We start from the raw sequence: 22,169 nt of genomic DNA, 5'->3' as shown, positions 1-22,169 counted from the left end.
TTCAGGTTGCTCCCACTGCAAATCAGGACATATGTAGGAGCACTTCAGGCTTAAGGGCAGTTACAGAATTTGGGAATTCAGTGGTGTGAGTTGCAGTCTGGCTTTATCATGCCTCTTTCCTACGTCAACTGAGCCCTGCTGCAAACTTGTGCAAGACTCAACTAGACTAGAGGAATCTTGTCAGACTTGAGGGACTTCTGTGGTAAATCACACAATAATGACATTTCTCCAGAGTCTAGCACATTTGGTCTGGATGTACAAAATTAAGTGTATTTCCAATTTGTGTTGCATCCTATTTAATTCAATGACAGTTGCATTAAAATTTGTGCATAAAGCAGGAGGCAACGACTTTGACACTGGCTTGAGTAAATTCAGCTGTCATGATATCAGCTACTAAATGCTTGGAGAGACCATTGCTTGGAGAACCCTAATAAGAGTTGCGATAGCAGGAGAGTCAAAGGTTTAATTTTTCACAGAATTACAGTTTCATTTCATAAATATTCTAGTTTGTAGAGCACATGAAATTAGCTTAGGAGTGGACACTTTGGATGAAAGCTCTTACATCCTTTTTTGGTATAAGGGGAGTAGGGAATGGTGAATGGAATATAAGAACTGAAAAGCTAGAGTGGGTTTTTGAGAGAGGGGCTAGCATGGTTCAGGGAGGAATTTAGTGTCTGGGTGGCATTAGCATCTGAAGTGTCCTTGCTCTGATGATGATTCGTAGGCATGATTTTATGATACAAGGCTAAATATCAGAATGTAGTATAGAGATGGAAGTGTGTGGGCTGTGGGAAGCAGTGGGAGATAGTTGAGATTGTAAAGAATTGATGCTCGGTGTGTAATATCACTGTTTTCGAGATTGAATTACATGTGTGGGTTGTCACCAGCAGTCCTGTCTGAATTGTCAGAATGTTTGGGCTGTGATGATGGGGGTGTATTAGAATATCAAAATACATTTTCTCTGCTGAATACATGTATTTGGTGCTGCTGTCAGTCTAACACAAATAGATCATTAAAGCTCTCCTGATTTTCCTTAGGTGACGGGTTATGTGAGCAGGGGCCACCAGGTCCTCCAGGAGTTCCAGGACAACAAGGTTTTATGGGGGAGCGAGGCCAAAAAGGTGCAGTGTCATGGCTATATTTGCTATTTTTTCTCCTTTTTTTGAAGCTTGTTAAGAAATGTAAAGCCTGCATTAAATAAGGATTAACAGTGCCCCTTCCCAGTAGGGTTCAGTGCAGATATTTTATGTCTCTTAGTAAGAAACCTCTTTGCTTTGCATGTAGGATATTCTTTTACCTAATATTAAAGTACAGGAGTCTGAGTGACTGAGGGTTCAACCAGTGCCTAGCATGGGTCTTGAATAAAGTAAAATTGAACTTGGTTTATGAGTATCTCCCAGGCTGATAGAAACTGGATGCTTTGTAACAGTCCTAGCCAAGTTTGTGAAAATGTTTTATAGTTCATGAATATATTTGATTTTTTTATGGAAAGCAGCATTGAAATTATAAATACAAGATTCCTAATTTGAGTTGGTCAATCTGCAGTGAGTTTGTTTGTTTGCTAAGCAAAAGAAAGTCATATTTAATATATATCCTTGTTTCCAAAAAGACAACCTTGCAATGAGGATGCTGATACGGGTAAGTGAGAATCTTTTCCTAGCCCGACCATGGACATCATAAATGAGTTTAGTCATCTCACTTAATTTTGTACTCATTTCAAACAGAAGTATTTTTTTTCTCATGGAGATTATAAGGATTAATTCATTAACCTAAATAAAATGCTCAAATATTACACTGATGAATGTCATATAAATCTATATGTGAAGGAAATTCCTAAGCTTCTTGAAACCAATCTTTTTTTTTTTAAAGGAAATACTTGTAGTCTATTGTCAAATCAATGATATAGTCCCAGTATTCATTTTGCACTCTTGGATTTAATTAATGTGGGGTTTTGATAAATGTGGTTTAGAGTTGTAATTAGAAGTGTCAAGTTCTACTTTAAAAGAGGGCACTTTGGCTGAGGAAAAAAAAGTCCATGGTTTTATTTTCTATTATTGAAAGCATCTTTTTGTTTTAATTATTTTGCACTGTCATAAATACATTCTCATTATATCTCATATTGGTTGTCTGACTTCTAGCCACCAAAAAGCTTCGGTTTAACTTTCGGGGTGGGGGGGAGGCTTCTAATATTTAAGCAGTAATTATTTTAAATAGTCAGTTTGGACCTGATATTACAGGTCAGTAGCAAGAAAACAGTTGCTGCTGTGCTGAATTCCTTTAATGTTTTCTAAAACCTGATGCTCAAGTGTGCTTTTTCAATGCAAATCTTTTTAGGTGATCGAGGAGACACATGCTTCAACTGCATAGGAACTGGAGTAACTGGGCCTCCTGGGGAGAGAGGACCACCAGGACCTCCGGGTAGTCCAGGTAAGGCTGGAGTCTTCACTAGTTTGCTTAATATATTCCATAAAGTCACTTTTCTATCAGGGTATTGGCATACAGTGGTAACAATAGATCTGTGTATTGTGCACAATTCAAATGTGCAGTTGTCAGCTCCAGTGCAGAGTTGGTACATGTTGTATTTTGCACAGCTGGGGAGTGTTGGAAAGAAACAAGCTGGGTATGTGTAAAACAAACAGTCATTCTTTGAAAATCTAGTCCTTGAAAATACTTTTTTGCTCAAAGACAGCCTTGCAAGCATTCTGTATATTTAAGGTCTAGGGTCTGCTGCAGATTTAACTGAGAGAGAAAAACTAACTTCTACTACTGCTATTCCTGGAATAATGGAGGAGCTGGAGATTTTTAAAAGCGTGTTTTGTTTTTTTTTTTACACTACTGGTTTAACTTAGAGTTGCAAATTATTTTCTATTAAATAAAATGAAGCTCTCAAAAAATGCAGAATAAACTTTGGTTTTAAAACAACTTATCTATTATCAGTGATACAGCATGCTTGATATTGCAGCCTCTCCATATTTATGCTTTTCTTTTATGTTTTTCTGTGCTACTCAGGTTCTCCTGGTTTTCCTGGACCAAAAGGTGAAAAGGGGCTTCCTGGATTAACTGGCCTTGTAGGGCCACCAGTAAGTGGTGGTGTTATGTTCTGGTGGGAAAATAGTGTCTCATTTGTCTTGCATGATTGGTGGATCAGTAAACGATAGATTTAATTTTTTGTGTGATATGTATTTTTTTTTGTCCATAACTAACTTGAATGCATGACTCTTATGTTGTTCCAAACTTAGAGGGGGAGTGAAAGAAAAATTAAAATACCTTCTTTTCTTTCTTTTTTTTTTTTTCCCCCCCTCAGGGCTTCCCAGGTACCCCAGGTGCTCCTGGCAGACCTGGTCCTAAAGGAGACCCAGGAGATGTCCTGGTTTCTCCAAGAATGAAAGGTGACAAAGGAGACCCCGGCTTCCCAGGACCTCCAGGTCTCCCTGGCATAGATGGCACTCCCGGACGAGACGGACTGCCAGGTTTGCCTGGCCCTAAGGGGGAACCTGTGAGTTCCATTTTAGGCTGTCTTTGATTGGATGGCTGTTTTGGGAAGTCCTGCATGCATTTGATACAGTGCAGAGAAGAGAGCTGGCCAATGCACTTTTTCTGTCTGTGGTAAGGCAGTAATTCTCTTCAGTAGATGCCAATCTAGTGATGATACACTGAGGTACCTCCTGAATCTGTCAGTGCTCTAGAAATAAGCTGAGGCTTCTCTTGGGCAGTTGTCAAAAGGTCCCTTCTGCCACTGTCAATATTTCACCTATGTAGCAGGAGGATATAAGTAGCCAGGTTTTGGCCTACTCTCTACCATGTTAGTAAGATGTAGGCAGCTAATGAGAGGTGGCAGGATGGAAACTGCCAGAGGGTTTCAAAGCAGAAGCAATGAAACTCTTTTTTGATAGTAAATACATGATCTTTCCCATCCTGCTCTTTCTTTTTTCAGGGCAGTGTTGCATTCAAAGGAGAAATGGGTATTCCAGGTGATCCAGGAATACCAGGTCTTCCTGGAGAAAAGGGGCTTCCTGGACCTCCTGGTTTTGGTCCACAAGGCTCGCCTGGTGAAAAGGGCATCCAAGGTGTATCCGGCCGTCCAGGGCCTCCTGGTGTTCCTGGTGAGTTGATCTCTGTGTGCTATTGAGCCAGTGCTGCAAAATCAAACTTTGCCCTTTTGCTCCAGGTAGTTCTTAGAACATAATACTGCTTTTAAGCTTTTCCTAGAGGCCTTCTTAGACCTGGTATTTGTGAGCTCCCTTACTGAGGGTCCTCACAGAATCACAGGGAGAGCAGCATTTGTGCCATGTCACTTCAGGGACATGCCTACCTTCTGCTCGGACCTCCAGGGAAGCTTCTCCTTCCCTGCTGACTGCAGTGGGAATGCCTTGTAACTACCACTGTATGCTTAGCCATACTGCAGCTAAAACAGATTTGGTGAAAAAGGGGTTGCTTTGAATAAGTGTGCTTCTGGTACTTTCTTGTCAGCTACACAGATCCTAATAAAGGTGTGCTGGTGTCAGCTATGGAAAATACTATTCACGTTGATGGTACCCAGGATGAAGCTATTAAAAAATAACAGTTCAGGAAAACTGTCTTAACACTGAACAGGGCTTCTGAGCCTCTAAGTGCTGTGTGGGGCTTGGGACTGGAGAGCCTATTGAGCAAAGTGTTGCTGGTGTCTGAGTTTTGTGAGCTTGGGATGGGGCTGGCATCTTTTTCTGCTAAAAGAAAGACAGAAAAGTAACTCCTACTGAGTGATTCATATTTCTGCTTTTTGGTTTTAGGTCCAAAAGGTGACCCTGGCCAGACTATTACAGAACCGGGTGTTCCTGGTCCCCCTGGTCCTCCAGGAAGAAATGGTGATCCAGGTCTTCCAGGTAAAGCAGCAGCTGGATACCCAGGGAATTCCAAGAGCTTTTTGTTCTGATTCTGGATAACTGTGTTCTTCTTTTTACAGGAGATCCTGGTCAGCCAGGTCAGCGTGGTTTACCTGGCATCCCAGGTGCAAAGGGAGAACCAGGTATTCCTGGCATTGGACTTCCAGGTCCACCAGGCCCAAAGGGTATGTTTACTACCATGTTACTGTATTGTACTGGCTGGAAGAGGGGACATAAGGGGTGGTGTCCCTTCACTTTTTCCTAGCAAGTTGATTTCTGTCCCTGGAATCCTTTAAAACATGTTTGTCTTAAATTTATACATCTCAATAACAGTTTCAGAAATACCAGGAGAAAAAACTGCTGCACTCTTATTCCTCTGTGCACTGTCCTGCTCCTTCGCAGTAGCTTACGTTCTTCAGTAAACCAAGGACACAAAAGTGAATGGGTAAAACTTTGGGAAATGAGCTTGAATCAATAAATGATCTCCAAATGCTGCCTCAAGTTGTTAAGGTTTCTATGTGAACTGCTTGTGATTTTTGTAAAAGCTCACAGCATAGGGAGTTACCCCCTCTGAGAGTCCCAGAGATCCTTTGTGGCACAGACTGAATGCTCAGAAGTTACCTCAGCTGAATGGGTACCCCTCAAGTATGCTTGGGCTAACACAGAACCTCTTTTCATGGGCCTTAGGCATGTCTGGAGGAGTTGTTCTAATGCTCTCTGGTGTCCTTTCTGCTGCCCTAATCTTCATGTCATGTCTAGGTTTCCCAGGGACTCCAGGCCCGCCTGGAGCTCCAGGAACTCCAGGTCGCCCCGGTCTGGATGGACCTCCTGGACCACCTGGTTTCCCAGGACAGAAGGTCTGTGTTTGTGTTTACTGTAAAACTTCCTTTTCTTAGAGGTTTTTCTGTGTCACTGGGAAGATGGTGAGGAGGATTCCACCTCTTGTTCTCAGCTTTTGATGATGGGGAAGTAAAATATTCTACTTGGCATTTTGAGTGAGGGTAGTAAAATAGAAATTGATCTCCAAGATGTGGTGGTATTTTTAATTTGTTACTTATAACCTTTTTAGGAGAGGCTAAACTTAGAAAATCCCCTTTTAAGTTTTTTTTCATTTGTTATAGGGAGATCGTGGGTTTGGAGTTCCAGGACCACCTGGGCCACCAGGACCCCCAGGGATAAAAGGAGTTCAAGGACCTAAAGGTGATCCTGGCTTCCCAGGAAACCCTGGTCTCCCAGGCCGGGCAGGCTTTGATGGAACTCCAGGGCCCAAAGGTATTGAGAATTCTCCCCTTTTTTGTTCCCTATTGAACTTCTAAAAATGTAGCTGTGCTGGGAGGCATATGGCAGTTAAATACAAGCAGTGCTCACTTTAGAGCAATTACTTCAGGATGAATTTTTCCAAAGCAGACACATCTGTGTAAATGGAAGATTGTGTTCTCAAAAGGCACAAGGGAGTAAATCCCAATCTGTGGATCAGTATCTGAAAGTCTGTATTCTAAAGACATAATGTTTATGTGGGGGTAAAACTTTATCAATAGAATAATTGTCCTTTAGATGCACTGTGCTTCCACATGCACAGAGTTAACAATTTATTTATCCCTGCTCTTGACCATGGTCTGTACTGACCTGCCCACCATGTCTGGTTTGCTAGAGAGCATCTTTTGAATTTGATGTGGATGATAGTGCAATATATGTATAGCCTAGAAACATAAATTTTATGTATTCCACACGGAGTGGGGACAAATCCCTGGCTTTCAGAAATAGCCTCTGGAGTCTGTTTTTTCCTCTGTCAGATCAATGTTTGTTTGCATGTAAGGATGAGATTTCAAGTACAATGTGCAGGCACTCTGCTCTGAAAGCAAGTGTCTCTGAACTGAGTTCAGTATTTAACTAATTAAGAGTATTCTTTTAGGTGACCCTGGACCAAGTGGACCACCAGGACTTCCAGGCCCACCAGGCATCCCTGGCATTGGTGGTCAAGGTCCTCCTGGATCTCCAGGACCCCCAGGTCCTGTTGGCCCCCCAGGTAAGACTTGCATGAATGGTATCCATAGGTTATTTCTGGCGTATACAAGCAGGTACACAAGATGCTGCAGGTCCAACTAGACAGTGATAATTAAGAATATGTTTCTGAAGGGAGTTTTGTTTGCCTTTTGTCTAAAATGACTGGTGATTGATGATGATATGAACTTGCTCCATCTCTGCACAGAAGGGTACATGTGCATGCATGCACATCATTCTATTCATAAAGTTTGTTCAGGGAAATTCCTTTTCCCTTTCATTCAGTGAATGGGCTTGCTGTGCAGCAACTCTTGATGTTGCAAATATGTGGCAGTCACCACAGTGAGAACACTTTCTGTGATCTTGAGCATGTCTTTGCACCGAAGCCCTTCCAAACCCACTCAGTTCCTGTCATACCTGCAGAATGTTTCCGTTGCATGTTTGTGAGCTGCACTATTTGAATGTGTGTGCCAGCACTGGGCTTGGTATTGTTTGCAATGCATGCTGAAGAAGTCATGGCCAGCTCTAAGACCATGGATCATGGATTGGTTGGTGATATTCAGATCTTTATGAGCTGTGAGCTGAGATTCAGCAAAGTGCTGAACATGAAGTTAGGCAAGCACTTGAGTAAGTAGACCCATGGAGCTGGAGTTCTGCTCACTTGCTTAAAGTGTGGGTCATGTTTAAATCTGTTCTTTTTGAGAGGGGCAAGGAACATATGGTCAGGGCACCAGCAAGCCTGGAATGTGCCCAGTTTTGAGAGCTAGGGACAGAAGGGGTTGGGATAAGGCACACAGGGGTTCCTTGGAGCAGCAGTGGGTCCTGTGCCTGGCTCACTGTGCTGACTGTGGGGTCCTGGGCTGCACTGGAGGCCAGACTGGAACAGAAGGGCAACACAGGCCTGTATTTGGGGTGAGGAGGGGAATGTATTAGTGTGGGTTTGAATGTTTCATCCAATGCATATTCTTCTGTCTTTCTGTAACATCTCCTCTGGTGCTAGCCGGAGTTTGATTTTGTGTGATCTCTGATTTATTCTGAAATATACGAATGTTGACAAATGCACAATGATTGCTGGAGTTGATGAATTTGAAATGCTTCTATTTTCACTCTTCTTGTCTGTACTGACTAAGCAGTGTGGCTACTAACAGCATGGGGCTCTGAAATCTGGTGCATGCTGGAAGGCCCCGCTTGAGAAATCCTTATTTCCCTTGGCACTGCTCTGTCTCTGTTTTGTGCAGAATGCCTTACATTCTCATCTCCCATCCCTTGTGTGTTTCACTAGGCTGTTTTGATTCTGTTCCTTTATGCAGCATTAGGGTAAAGTTTCTGGGACTCTGTTTTTCAGGTAATTTGGGAAATTATTGGAAGGAAGTACCTGTTCAGAATTTGCTTTCTCTGCACCACCATTTATTCAAATAGTTTGTAGTAGCTTGATTTTTTTTTAATATGTTGTGAATTATTTTAGAATTTACTGTGTTGTCTATATTGGTCTAATTAGGATGTGGTTACATTTGAGACCAGAAATTCAATTAGAATTAATTTCTATTTGGAAAAAATATCTTCATCATTCTAGATATGTAGTCTGTCCTATATATTATGTTCTTTTTTTTTTTTTTCTACTTGCTGATAGAAAGCCCTTAAACACAGAGCATGTGTATCCCCTGTCCATCATCTGGTACTGTTTTTTTTTCTCTGCAAAGTAAGCTTTTCATGGCACATGACACCACAGTTTAAAGCAATGATAAGCTGCTGCCAGAGAGGAGCATGCTTGGCATTAAATAAATGGAAGTCTACAGCTTATGCCATCAAGAAAATTCACTCTGCCTTTTCAGTGTGCAAAGAGTGTGAGATGACATCACTCCTAAACTTGTTCCTGCTGCTGAGAGTGGGGTCAGCATTACAGAGGTGGAATACTGCTGCCTTGCAGTTATTTGAGGTTTTGGCAAGGTGGTGTCAATTATCTCAGTAGATTATGCTAGGGCATGTAACATGCAACATACCATCTGTGGGAAAGACAAAGTACATTTACATAATAGAACTAAAAGAACAGGGGAAAATACTGAAAGTTCTTTTATGTAATAAGGAAGGAACATCCTTTGAAAGTCCCTATTTGAAGGGATTTAATAAAATGTGGGGCCAATCAATGAGAAGCTGATTGGTAGGGTGTACTCTGGTGTTTAGAAGGGGTCCAAGCTAGTATCTAGAAATAAGACTTTTGTGAGAAACTTATCGGAAAAAGCTTGTACCCCACTTTTATAGAGGATGTTAGACAAGGAGAGAGAGAAAAATTATTTTATTTTTAAAATGTACCATCAATATTTGAAAACATCTCAGTGTTTGTTGTTTCAGCACACAGTGGTGGCTGCACTTTGAAAAAGATCTCCAAGTTTCCTTGCAGTCTGGTTTCTCTTAGCTGCATTAGTGTTAAATTCTTTGTACTTAGATCTGTTTTCAGTAACTTTAGATAGATTTTTTTTTTGTCTTTGTTCTAATCTGTATGTGCTTTATTTTGTTTCCTAACTTAACGACTATTACAACTCCTTACTGCTACCTGTCTCAACCTCCTGATGAGCTCTAACTCGTTGGCTTTTGAACCTCAGGTCCCCCAGGTACTGTGGTTTCTTTACCAAAGCCTTTTCTTAACTTGAGATTTATAAATGCTTCTTTTTGGTCAGCTGCATTTCCAGAGTGAGCATCTTCACTGACACTGCACTGGAGGGAATCAAGCTGCCTGCTTCCTTCAGCAGTGCCTCGAGCTCAGTGTCAAAAGCTTTGAACAATCTTAAGCGTATTTTGACAATCACTATTTTTTCATACAGGGAAAATACAATGCAGTGCAGAAATTTGCTGTCCTTCAATAATATTCAGTTAATGCTATCTTAGAATGTAGGAAAACTGAATAATTAATGGAAATACAAGAATCTGAATACCTAATTATAAAATACAAACTAGTCTAATAAATTTAGCTTTTTCTTTTGATAATCAGACTTAAAGCATTGTTGAAGAGAATTGTTTTCCTTTTGAGATTTATTTGAATTGCAGTTGCTACATCTTGGTAAAATTTTAGTAATGCTTCTCTTCAGGAGAATATGGCTGCCTAACACTTGGAAGTCATTAAAAAATAAATGGATTTAGAAGAATTGAAGGGTTTTCTTCAGTACTAGGGATGGATTGCAACTAAAACTATTCCTACAGTACTATACCCAGACACACAGATCTCAGCCTTGCCTGACTCTTTGCTAAAAGATTGTGTCTTAACAACATCATCTAGGGTTGCAAGGCCTTCCAGGGGAGAAAGGGGATCCAGGTCCTCCAGGCTTCGACGTTCCTGGTCCTCCAGGTGACCAAGGAGCTCCAGGATATCCAGGACCCCCTGGACTACCAGGGCCTCAGGGTTCACCTGGGCCACCTGGCAGGGATGGAATACCTGGATTCCCAGGTAAGTTCATGTATTTTATCTGTGGACAAAGACCAAACTGCATTTACAGGTGGTAACTTTTTATGCTTGGCCATGCCAGCTTAATGAGGTTAGGTGTTTATCCCACCTGTTTAAAGTTGGATATATGTAACCATTACATCTCATACTTAAAAAAAAATTGTAACAAAATTTGTTTCATTAAAATCCTTGTTACCTTTCCTGTTACTTGATTTAAATATTTTATACATTTTTTTCATAACTTTCAGACATGGCTTTGATCATCATTGTTATAATACTTCTCAAATTTATTTTGTGATTTTTTTTTCTAGTCACTGCTATAATTTAGAATAAAATTTGTTTAAAGAAAATAATGATAAATGCTGCTTAGTTTTAAGTAGTAATTTCCTTATTCTAAGTGTTAAACTATTCAGTTAAGCTAGTGTGTTTTGGCCTTTGAAATTGAAATATCAAAAATGAATTCTGAGAATCCCTGTTGGATAGAGGGAGCGATACAAAATATTCTAGAAGTAGTGCATACTTAATTGACTTCTTGCCTTTCACTAAATTTAGGTTTGCTTCAAACTAGTATTTGTGTTTGTTTGAAACCAGTAAACTAAACTTCTTGGAGATGTAATTGTTTTCTACTGTGACAGAGCACTGCAAATTTTCTTAAGACCTAACTGGAAAACTTGCCACAATTTTCAAGTGTCATTTTTATCTAATTTAGATCTATACAAAAACTGAGTGCTTGTGATTCCCTTAAAACAGACTTATATGCATGTGCTGGTTAATAAATACCATAGAGATACAGCAAAGCAAATTTAAGGTACCTGACAGGTTTTGAGGTTTTGTTCAGAATGACAGTGGTGGTTCAATGCATTTAGGTGCCAAAGGTGAGATGGGCGTCATGGGAGCTCCTGGTCCTCCAGGGCCTCCGGGAACTCCTGGAAGAAATGGCCTGCCTGGCTTGAAAGGTAATGTTTGTTTTATTCACCCCTGAAAGGGATGCCAGAGTGCTATTCACCCTGTCCTGTGTCGAAAGAGGTTTTGTAATGCTAACATCTAGGTTTTCACTTCCGGGACCTGCTTAAGTTATCTTCTTTTGACAGTGCTGATGTTCAGAATTGCTTTGCATTTTTAAGCCATAGTATTCTGTCACTCTAGTTACTGATGTCATGTATTGTTAGCTATTTTAGAAACATTTCCTTTCAACTGATGGCATTGAAGTAGGGCAATATTTCTGAAGTGTGTTTTGCAGTCTGCTTAAAACAGCAGAAAGAAGAAAATCACTACCTTAGGGTTATGCAGTCATCTAGAATCAGCTCTATAGATATCACAGAGAATCTCTTCTTTCCACATTTTCCTAACCCCCTTGTTGGAGATGAATTTTGAAAGAGTTTGGTAGAAGAAAACCCAATTCACCTGCCTAGAAATAAGGAGGCTGTGAATCCAAAGCTGCTGTAGCTGTTGCTGACTCTTCTGTGCTGGTGGCACAGTGTGGTGGGGCTCTGGGAGCTCTCAACATGGCCCAGACAGGTAGAGCTGCTTCCTCTGCTGCCCAGAGCTGACAGCCCTGTGCACTCCACTCAGCTTTGTTCCAGGGCTAAAGATGCTGTGGAGCACCTTCCATAAACTGCCTGATCATTCAGTGAATTCCAACTTAATGAATAAATCATGGAATCCCTATGTAAGAAAAAGCATTACAAATACATTAGCCTACCTTAAGGATTATGGGGTTTTTTTTTCCTTTTGTTGTCTGTACCTGCTGTAGGTAATAGTGGATTACCTGGTCCGCCAGGGCCTCCTGGACCAGTGGGGCAGAAAGGCATCAAAGGTGAAGCAGGTCTGCCAGGTCCACCTGGAACACTTGATCCCAAACAGCTGGGAGCAAAAGGAGAAAAAGGCGAGCCAGGTGTTCCAGGTAAAGAACTTTGCATGTGGGTCTGGGGAGGTGGTTTGTCCTCTGCACATAAGAGTGAGCTGTGACTGAATCCATTACTGTTCATTCTTTCTTACAGAAGAAAATAACTTGGAAAATAGATGTGGTTTAAGGTTCTTGTATTTTAGGGGTTTTTTAAGGGGTTTTGTGACCAAGTTCCTCTTTATGGTTATCTTGCAATGTCCTTGCTTATTAACTGTTATGATTATTTGGCATATGGCAGTTTTATAATAGCTAAGGTGCTTTCAGCAAGATTACAATTTGGTCTGCTTGGAGTTGTTCCTAAGTATGATGGGAGAAAGAATTATATTTACTGAAGAAAAATCTCTATTTTGATCTTTATTCATCCATAGCTACATCTCATCTCTTGAGGTAAAAGAAAACATACAGTAGTAGTAATAATGATCAAATGTCTTTTTTCCTTGAGGTATTCCTGGTTTATCAGGACAGAAAGGTTATCAAGGTCTCCCAGGTGACCCAGGCCCACCAGGACTTAGTGGCCCACCAGGTGTGCCAGGATTGCCAGGTCAGTAAGCAAGGCCTCAGCTGGACAGCTTTGAATAAAGATTTGTATGTGTTTTTATCACAATGAGTTGGGATGTTAATCCACTTATATCTAAACGAACCTTAGGGATTTGCACTTAAAACTGCAGCACAGTTTTGTGACATTTAAAGTCATTATCCAAACAACATGCTTGAAGCTCTTTCCTTCAGACAGACCCAAGAGCAGATTTAAACTGATCCCATTAAAGATTAAGGTGTCTTTTAGGATGACTGGAAAAGTACTTGCTGCTTGAGCAAGCAACGTGACTGCAGGATCTGCCAATAGGACTTGTCATTTCATATGTTTATTTCATATGTTAATCATTATACTTTGCAAATGCCCAAATGAAAGCATTGCAAAGGCTGTCTGGGTGTCACATATTTGCTTTAAAGAACTGCAAGGATCAAGAAAATGAGTTCTGTTTTGCACTGCTTCATTCTGCAGAGGAATTTGAGAGACCAAGTCACACCACTGCTGAATCCTTTCCAGTGGTGAATAAATCATGGACTGAGATTTTACCTATTCCATTAGACTTATCTTCAGAACAAATAAGCACTTGCCCTGATCAAATCTTGACTTGGAACAAACTTGAAGGTGTTAAATATTGTACTACAAATGAGTGTGAGAAAGCATGGAGTAGCAGTGTGAGGCCTAACACAACTCCAAACCATTGCCTTTGTAATCAGATGACAAGCGTGTTCATATGAGAATGCATGGATATCAGAAACCTTTAATTATTGCCATTAGTTAACTAAATCACACCTTTCCTAGGCATCAAGGGAGACATGGGGCTTCCTGGGCAGCCAGGACCAATAGGACCTCCAGGATTAAAAGGAGCTATGGGAGAGATGGGCCTTCCAGGTTAGTTTCTGTGCTTGAATCTTACTTCATTTGGGCCAATGTTCTCCTTTTATATACTCCAAAGATTAGTCTGCTTGTGTGTAGTATGTAAGGATAAATAGCAATAAAGATGAGGAATGCATAAAGCCCTACATACATAATTGAGGTTTTTAGATAATTGTTTTAGTTTGGTTTTGAAAGTAAAAATGCATTAGGTATTCCAGGCCAGCCAGTCAAATTGCTAGGCTTTTCTAATTCAGTTGCTGTGCTTTGAAATATTTCTATAAATTACTGCCGAAGTTTTATTTATCTTTTTAAGACTTCCATTTTATCTTTTGGACAGGTCCTCCTGGGATTAAAGGAAGCCAAGGAATAGCGGGGCGTCCAGGGCAGCCTGGGCCTGCAGGATTTCCTGGACTGAAAGGGGAGAAAGGTGACCCTGGTCTTTCAGGCATTGGTATTCCTGGTCCCCCTGGACCAAAGGTACCTTTACAAAATTCTTCAATTGAAAATTCCATGAGGAAGTTAGATTTTGTGTTGATTTTTTTTTTTCCCCAACTATTACTTATGTTATTGCATATAACCATAAATATGCATATAAATATATTAGAAACAAGCAGCGTTGACTTTCAGGTGGGATAAGAATTTCTCATTTTAAAGGTGAAGATACTTACATATAACTTAAGCAGGTTAAAGGAGAAGATTGCTTACCAGACTTTAAGCTGGGTTTACTTAGTGGCCTAATCTTCACTGTGACACTGGTAGTTGGTAGGGATTTATACAATTAATATCATAGTCCCCCCTGTCTAATTATGTAGTTAATTCCAAAAAAATTTAAGATGTGCATCTAAGAACAAATTACTGATAATATAGTATGGTTACTGCTGCTTAAAATTTTAAAGTCTGTATGAAGTATTTGAATTAATAGTTATCTGTATCATCCTTTCTGCCACCCACAAAAAAGTGACAAAAAGATCTTCAGAATGTCTAGCAGTCTTCAGTGATGCCTTGCGATTGATGTTGAACACAATTAACTTCGCAAAAACATTGCATGATTAAAGCTCCACAGGTTTCTCTTTTTTATTCTGCATTATCATGGGGTTCTCTGTTCCTCCTGGAAGAAAGGAAGATACTTTTTTTTCTTTGATTTAGGCTGGTTCTGAGGAAAAACTGATACTGTATACAAAATTATAGGGGAAAACTGTTGAAGTCTTTACTGTAGCTATTTCTGCTTAATTTTGTGTTGAGATGGTTCACATTAACTGCATATGAGGAGAGGGTGTACACAGTATAATGGTGACCTTGATGTGAGGGTAGGATGGGGAACATACAATAAGGGCTTTCCCATCTTAAAAAGTCTGGGTTCTTATTTCTGCTTAATGTTTTCTAGGGAGATCTTGGCTTGCCTGGATACCCAGGTAGTCCAGGCACTAAAGGTATAGCTGGAAATCCTGGTTTGCCTGGATTTCCAGGCAGTCCAGGTGCAAAAGGAGAACCAGGCCTTCCTGGATTCCCAGGTAACTCTCGAAAGATTTTTTTTTTTTTTTTTTTTTTTTTTCTCCATTTCCTCTCCTGCTAATATTGGTACAAACAGCAAAACACAGTGGGTAATTGGGGGCTCCACCTTTTCATTGTTTCTGGCAATCTGCTGCTTCTAAGCTTTGTGCTGTAGGAATTGTCACTGCAAAAGTGTTGGAATGCATCCGTTATGCATGTTTTCTGAAATTGTTCATCTGCTCTGAGGGGATGTAGCAGTTGTGTTAGTTAATGCTCTCCGCTCTCCACGCCCCACAGCGCTCAGACTCTCACCTTCCCTGACCCACAGATACTTGTGTCTATATTTTTTCTTCATGAATCAATAAAAAGGTGCCATCCTGGAAAACATAGCACTTTTTTTCATAGCATTAATTGTCTAAAAATGTGTTCTAAAGAGAAATATCTCAAATATAATTAAATTAGGTTTTGCATTGTTTTCTAAAAAAATATTAATAGAGGTTGTTCACAGGTATATGTCAGTTTTCTCATTGAAAATTTAAAGAAACAAAGGTTTTACCTCTGCATTTACAGCACTGAAGGCTGTTTTACAGGTATGCTTGAGCTGCTTTGATGTGGAAAATTAGGGAATTTCCTGCTGTCATGACCACAGTTTTAAGCTTAGAAGAGAACAAAACCTGACTATGAACCTGACAGTTTTTGCCCTCTGTTTCATGTCCTGCCGAAAAGACTGAGCAGCCTCAACGTGTATTGTGACAGAGCCTTCATCAGGCTCAGGTGCTGTTCAGAGCAGACACTGCAACAGATCAGGTGTTTTTCCTACCTCCTACTCAGCTCATGCTGTAGGGGTGAGAATCCAGTGTAAACTCTAAGACCATTTTTATTAAGTTAATTTTTTAGGAAGGTAAAAGAGGATTGGGGAAGGACTATTCAATCAGAGCTCATAATGCTTTCAATATTTTGTCAAGCAGAAACACCTGTCTCTAAAATGGTAATTTTCTAGCAGACTGCCAGGGTTGCTGTGTCCTTGGCCATGGGCACTCAACAATTGAAGAGGCTTCAGAGTAGCAGTAAGGGCAGTTGGGCCAATATGTTTTGTTTCTGTACATTCTTTGCTTTATAATTCATCTCCTTGATCAGCTATAAATCCACAAATTGAGAATAAATACTGTATCTTGGTAGAATTTACTCATTTGTTACTCAGGGCATCTCACATTTTAGTATTTCAAGATCTGCTGAAAAGTCTGTTTTGTTGATAATTTGATTGAGATGCCTGTACTTCACAGGAACGCCAGGAATTCCAGGACCAAAAGGTATTGAGGGCCCTCCAGGTAATCCTGGCCTGCCTGGACCACCTGGGCCAGTAGGTGAGCATGGACAGTGCAGCAGAGATCAGCTGCTTCTGTGAAAAACGTAACACATGGAGGCACTTCCTTTCTTAACTTCTTAGCATCATGGAAATACATCTATATGTACATGGGTGCTTGAACACCATTGCACACACCTAATTCACCGAAATGAAACAGAAAAGGAAGAAACTTTAACTTTCTTTTGAGGACTTGTGTTTGCTGTCAATTCATTAGCTATTGAAACAAGAAGTTAACTGTTTCAATACTTTCCAGCTTTATTTATGCTAAGTACTCCAGTGGTCTAACCTGTTTTTATAGGAGCAAAATCCTAATTTGTTCTGAAGGGAAGCATTATATTTTTAGCAAAGAGTTGACTGCTTGAAAATTCACAGGCCTAAAATTTTCTAAATTTTCAGGGGAGAGAGAGAAAGGTTTAATTTTAAGATTACATGCCTGTAAATCTTTTATTGCATTACCACACCTTTAGATTCAGATGGTGGGGAAGGGGATGCTGATTTTTTTTTTTTTGCTGCAGGTTAGGCAAGACTGTGCTGATGTGTTCTGTCTCTGTTTTAGGTGATATTGGTCGTCCTGGCCCTCCTGGTCCTTCAGGGGAAAAGGGACAACCTGGTCGAGATGGCATCCCTGGACCAGCGGGTCAGAAGGGTGAACCAGGTTAGGTGTCCTTCCTGTTTGCTTCCTGCTCTTCACTCTGCGTTGACATATCCTGCTTGCTCTGCTCTATTCTTTCTTTCCTGTAACTACCCTTACACCTTCAAAGCTGCTCCTGTGGTTCCTGGCTGCTGGGTGGTTCACAAAAGATGCTGTCAGGCTGCCAGAGAAGTACAGGACAAGAATTCAGTCAGCTCTCCTGGATTTTATTGCCTGGCTTTAACACTAGCCCCTGCTCCTGTATTCCATGGTAGCTGTATTGCTTCAGCTCAGTTACACAGTGGATAAACAGTGTAATCCATGCCCTAAAGATAGATCTTCAAACAAAAATGCAAACACAGTAACTCCCAAAAGCTGAAAGAACATGGATTGTGAAGGGATGGAAATGCTTGTGAAAGTTACAGATGCATTCAATAGCAAAACCTCCAGCTTTAGGGAAGACGGGTGAGTGAATGAGAGTCCAAGTGATCTCAAGGAATCACATGTTTAGATGAACTGCACTTTCATTGTTCTAAGCCTCATATTCCCATTCTTGGAGACCTGAAAGCTAAATATTCATTTTTGTCTAAATCATTCTTTAGGTCTACCAGGTTTTGGGCGTCCAGGACCTCCAGGACTCCCAGGATTATCAGGTAAAGCTTCCCTCTTGCTCTTTGTTAAAACGGTTCAATGTAAAATATATTTACACACAAAAAAGAAGGGTGTGTTGTATTTTCTGCAACAAATTTAATACTGTAGCTACAAGTAAATATTTTTTTCTCAGCAGTCTGTTTTAAATTAACCACAGCAATAAAGACATTTTATTACTGACCACTGTATTTGGTAAATTAGCAATTATGCAGTCAGAATAAATGCACACAGAGCAATAGCCTACTGCATTGTGGGGAACTTCGCTGATTTGTGTCAGTAAATAAAGCACTCATACAACAGATGACAAATGAAGATGCTTTGAAAGTATAGCTGCTTGATCCATTGCTCCTCTCTGGTAGCATTAAAGCTCCTAAATTCCTCAGGCTTATTTGAAAATTTTGCCAGTATGTCTTAACTTTCAGCAGTATCTCAAAAAAAGGATCAAGTCTTAATACTGACAGGTTTCTTCACAGAAAGCCTTATTTGTAGGGTTACAGTCTCAAAGGATGTTGATGAATTACAACATCACTGACTTAGACTTTTTAACATGTCATAAGCTATAGCACTTTCTCCTGCAAGAATTATTAGCCCTAACTCTTTTCTGAATATTAGACAATTTTACACTCTCACTGTGCAGATAAGGGGAGTTGTGGCCAGACTTGTGCCTTCTGCAAGAGAGGGACATGGCTTTGCAATTTGGCTTTTGGACTTCATATCAATCTGTAACAGTATTCACAAACATGGCCATTTGGTTTTACAGGGCAAAAAGGAGAACTGGGGTTACCCGGCCCACCGGGCCCCCCTGGACTTCCAGGTCTGAAGGGAGAACCAGGTTTCCAGGGATTCCCTGGTCTGCAGGGTCCACCAGGTCCACCAGGAATACCAGGCCCACCCCTGGAAGGTCCTAAAGGTAGCCCTGGCCCACCAGGTGTTCCAGGAAGGCCAGGTAAGAGCATGATCCACACCTGTGAACATCTGCCAATACTTTGATATTTTGCTGGTAGGTCATCAGCCTTTAAATTCGCTTAATTTATTTGGATGGATAAGGCCCAGCTTCATGGCATAGGTGGTGTGGGCAACCAGAGAATTTTGTTGCCAAAAAACCCAGTATCTATAAATAAACCAGCCTCAATCTATAAATTTCTGATGCCTGGCAGCAAAAATCGAAGGTGTTTCTGCGCGGGAGGTTCTCCGCATGCTGCCCCAGTAATCACCTTGCAAGCACGATACGACCTCTGAACATCTGAGACCTTTCAGTGTTGTCACACGATCAGCAAACGTCATCGCGCACAAAAACCCAAAAGTAACAAACCCCGTCATTCTAAGAGTCATGAAAATCCAATTCCCACTAGCATCCCAGCATGATCAGATTGGATAGCTGCTCCTCATCTCCGGGCCATGTAACACAAGTCATTGCTCCATTGTGTCACGTGGCTCTCGTGGACTCCGTGCTCCATCATGCCGTGTTCATCTTTCCATTCCATGTTTGCATTTTGTTCCTGCACCAACTAATTCTGGGAATGAGAAAACACTATACCGAGTTAACATTGCTGAGCAACTACCTGGCCTGTGTTGGAAATTGATTTTTGGTTTGTGTTATAGAATATTTATTTGCATTTAGATACTGCTCTTGAAAAAATCTAATTTTAATGAACCTGTCACAGCTCCAGCTCAAGCTTACTGCTGTATCTTGAATCCAGAAGTACTTTGCTACCACTAAGATTCATCTCACTTAACAGGCTTGATATTCTTCCTAAAGGAGATTGCTTTCAAACCAAACCATTGGTTGATGACAGGGATTTTTTCCTTTGCATATTAATGGTGAAATAGTATTTTTACTTATTGCCTTCAAATTACTATTTTATTTAAAGAGTTTTCTGAGGAAAGCTAGTTTTGAATTAGTACATTTGTAAAATCGCTGCAACACAGGTGTTTTTGATTTTTGGGTAACAAGGAAGAGTTTAGCTTTGCAGTATACATTTAGATTTTAAGATTTGCTTTTTCCTCGTGCTTGATTCTGAGACAAGGTGAGGCAGTCCCACTGAAAAAGGTTTTTTAGAATGGAGTTTTATCACAGTATTTTCCCTAGAGCTAGAATGGAATCCTATGTTATTATCAATGGCAGTATGAGTTTTTTTCTTTTGCGGAATAGGCTATCAACTCATCTACCCTAACTGTGCATTTAAAAAGTGAGTCATTATAAACATTTGTTCTTAATTTATAACACCTTAAAACTGGGATGCTGTTTGCCTGTATAATGAGGCTTTCTTTTAGTCCTAGTAAAAATACTTGAATTGTGTTGTATTCTAAATCTGCTTTGTGTGTGACTGGTGTGGAGCAACAACCCTGTGGGTTAATAATCCACAGCCAGTCACAATGTCTTCCTGGTTTCCTGTTTGGTCAGGGGAATGAGGAGTGCATGTCTTCCCCCTTTTTCCTGGAGGAACTGACTCCCTGCTGTGCCCCAGGGGCTCCAGCCAGGCAGTGGAGCATCCCTGCAGCAAGTTCGTAACCCCAGTTTGCTTTGGACTTTCTGTAATTTTTCTGTATGTAAAGTGGTGCAGCAATTAAAATTTCAGCCCAGGATAGTGATTGGTCCATAACAGTATAGGCTTTCATTTTTAAAAGATTCTTATACAGAGCATATCCCAGACTCTAAATTAATCTTTAAAAGTAAACCAGGCAAAGCAACCTCTGAGGTATAACAAAAGTACCGAGATTCTCTGCTGTGCTGTAACATTGGGGTTTTATGGAGCTTCTCATCCTGTTCACACTTCCCTGTGTAAATCAAGTGTTTACTGATTCTGATCATCTGGGAAGGTGGAGAAATGATGAGACTCATTTTGTGCAGGTTTATGAGCAGGGGAAACAACCAGTGAGGTTCTGCTCAGCCATGTTCTCTCTCTCTCTTATTTCCATTTTTGTTGCATGCAATGTATAAAGTGAAGCACTTGTTTTGCTGTTATGTGTGAACTAATGCGGATAAACCAAACTATTATTGCAGTTCTGGTACAATCAGCACTCCAGCCTTCTGTTTCTGATGATAACAGAGTCTATTGTTGGAATGCTGATTTTGTAACATTCAACATGAGGCAGTTACTCATAAAAGCAGCTGTGTGGCTGTCAAATTACCCCTTCCAGGGACAGAAATAAAACCAGAAGCTGTTTGCGTGTACTGTTTGTTGTTGACTTCTGGGTATATTCTAAGATTAGGAAAAGAGATGAAGTCAAACATGATGTAGCTCTCTGACTCCAGTTGAGTTACCCCTAAAATAAACATTGATAGATGGTGTTGGGATGGATTTATTAATTAATTATAAAATTAAACCAATTTCCAGGGCAACAGAACATTGCTGTTACTCCACATGTCTATTTTCATTGCTATGAATAATAATAGTTTGGTGTTTTGCATACTGTATGTAAAGGAATATTGAGCTAAATCTAAAAAGAAAGGTTTAGTTGAATATGTTAGTTTGTTGATATTTCTAACAATTTTGATGTTTTTCCCCTTGTTCTAATGATGACCTTGGTGAATTCTGACCCCCTACTCCCAGGTCCCTCAGGTTAGCCCCGTAACTCCAAAATAATAACTTTGCATGAAAATGAATGTATTACTTTTGTAGTGTCTAAATGTAGATATGCGGAGTCATTTTTCAGACATACCTTTTAATTTGTGGTGGGGAAAAAATGCTCCCAAGTTGGCTTTCAGCCACCTCCTTCATGTTGTTGTGGGACTGACATTGGAAGGACAGAGTGGTGAAAGACTGTGGGTCCAGATTTGCAAGGCTTTTATGAAGTGTCCCCAGCTGTGAAAATTGTTTTAGCTTTTTTTTTTCCTCAGTGCAATTGGAAACAATATATTGTTTTTCATCTTTTTTTAAAAAGCACATTGCACTGTCTTCCCATGCCTTGCTGTATAATTGTGTGCTGCAGCTTGGGCAAGTGACAGTACTCATTTTTGTAGCACCTGCTACTGTTGATTTTGGACACACTCAAGTGACTTAAATAAATTAGATGCTTCTTTTATACCAACAGTATGTGTAGGAAAATTTATATAGACTAACAGTGGTGCTTTAGATTCCCAACTTAGAGCCTTTCAACTGTTCAATGCAGAGTAATCCTTACTTCCATTGTTTTGCTTTACCAGCCCCTTTAGAGGAAATTAGGAGGGTTCTTCCTTTCACAAGTATTTAATGAAAACAAAGCTCACAGCTCTCCCCTCCCTGGCACTAGGGCAGTGGGACAGAATTGGTGAGAACATAGTCATTTTCAGAAGTTTGTTGTAACTTTAGTGTATCAGCATGGAGCACAAACTGGCACTTGGGAAGATTTTTAACATCTGTGTCTAGACTGAAAATGACTTGGTATATCTATTTAATAATAATGTCTTTAGGTTTTGCTATGATTAATTTCAAGAAGC

The 22,169-nt window shown here is 40.3% G+C and overlaps 1 protein-coding gene across 2 annotated transcripts in view; it reads left to right on the top strand.

The window, feature by feature from the left end:
- Positions 1-22,169, top strand: part of COL4A5 (collagen type IV alpha 5 chain) — a 73,642-nt gene that overhangs the window by 39,280 nt on the left and 12,193 nt on the right. For both annotated transcript variants that reach the window (XM_085060368.1, XM_085060369.1), the window contains 21 exons: positions 1,038-1,121; positions 2,335-2,427; positions 3,010-3,080; positions 3,305-3,496; positions 3,935-4,103; positions 4,770-4,862; positions 4,943-5,047; positions 5,622-5,719; positions 5,984-6,134; positions 6,775-6,888; positions 10,135-10,302; positions 11,166-11,255; positions 12,053-12,202; positions 12,648-12,746; positions 13,536-13,625; positions 13,948-14,087; positions 14,995-15,121; positions 16,385-16,465; positions 17,024-17,122; positions 17,701-17,751; positions 18,510-18,695. In XM_085060368.1, coding sequence (XP_084916494.1) covers positions 1,038-1,121; positions 2,335-2,427; positions 3,010-3,080; positions 3,305-3,496; positions 3,935-4,103; positions 4,770-4,862; positions 4,943-5,047; positions 5,622-5,719; positions 5,984-6,134; positions 6,775-6,888; positions 10,135-10,302; positions 11,166-11,255; positions 12,053-12,202; positions 12,648-12,746; positions 13,536-13,625; positions 13,948-14,087; positions 14,995-15,121; positions 16,385-16,465; positions 17,024-17,122; positions 17,701-17,751; positions 18,510-18,695 — 2,451 coding nt within the window. The remainder of the gene's footprint in view (positions 1-1,037; positions 1,122-2,334; positions 2,428-3,009; positions 3,081-3,304; positions 3,497-3,934; positions 4,104-4,769; positions 4,863-4,942; positions 5,048-5,621; positions 5,720-5,983; positions 6,135-6,774; positions 6,889-10,134; positions 10,303-11,165; positions 11,256-12,052; positions 12,203-12,647; positions 12,747-13,535; positions 13,626-13,947; positions 14,088-14,994; positions 15,122-16,384; positions 16,466-17,023; positions 17,123-17,700; positions 17,752-18,509; positions 18,696-22,169) is intronic.

The sequence above is a fragment of the Lichenostomus cassidix genome, chromosome 4A, assembly GCF_008360975.1.
Source record: "Lichenostomus cassidix isolate B80296 chromosome 4A, HeHo_3.0, whole genome shotgun sequence".
Classification (NCBI taxonomy): Eukaryota; Metazoa; Chordata; class Aves; order Passeriformes; family Meliphagidae; genus Lichenostomus; species Lichenostomus cassidix.
This window is presented reverse-complemented; position numbering and strand designations above follow the sequence as displayed.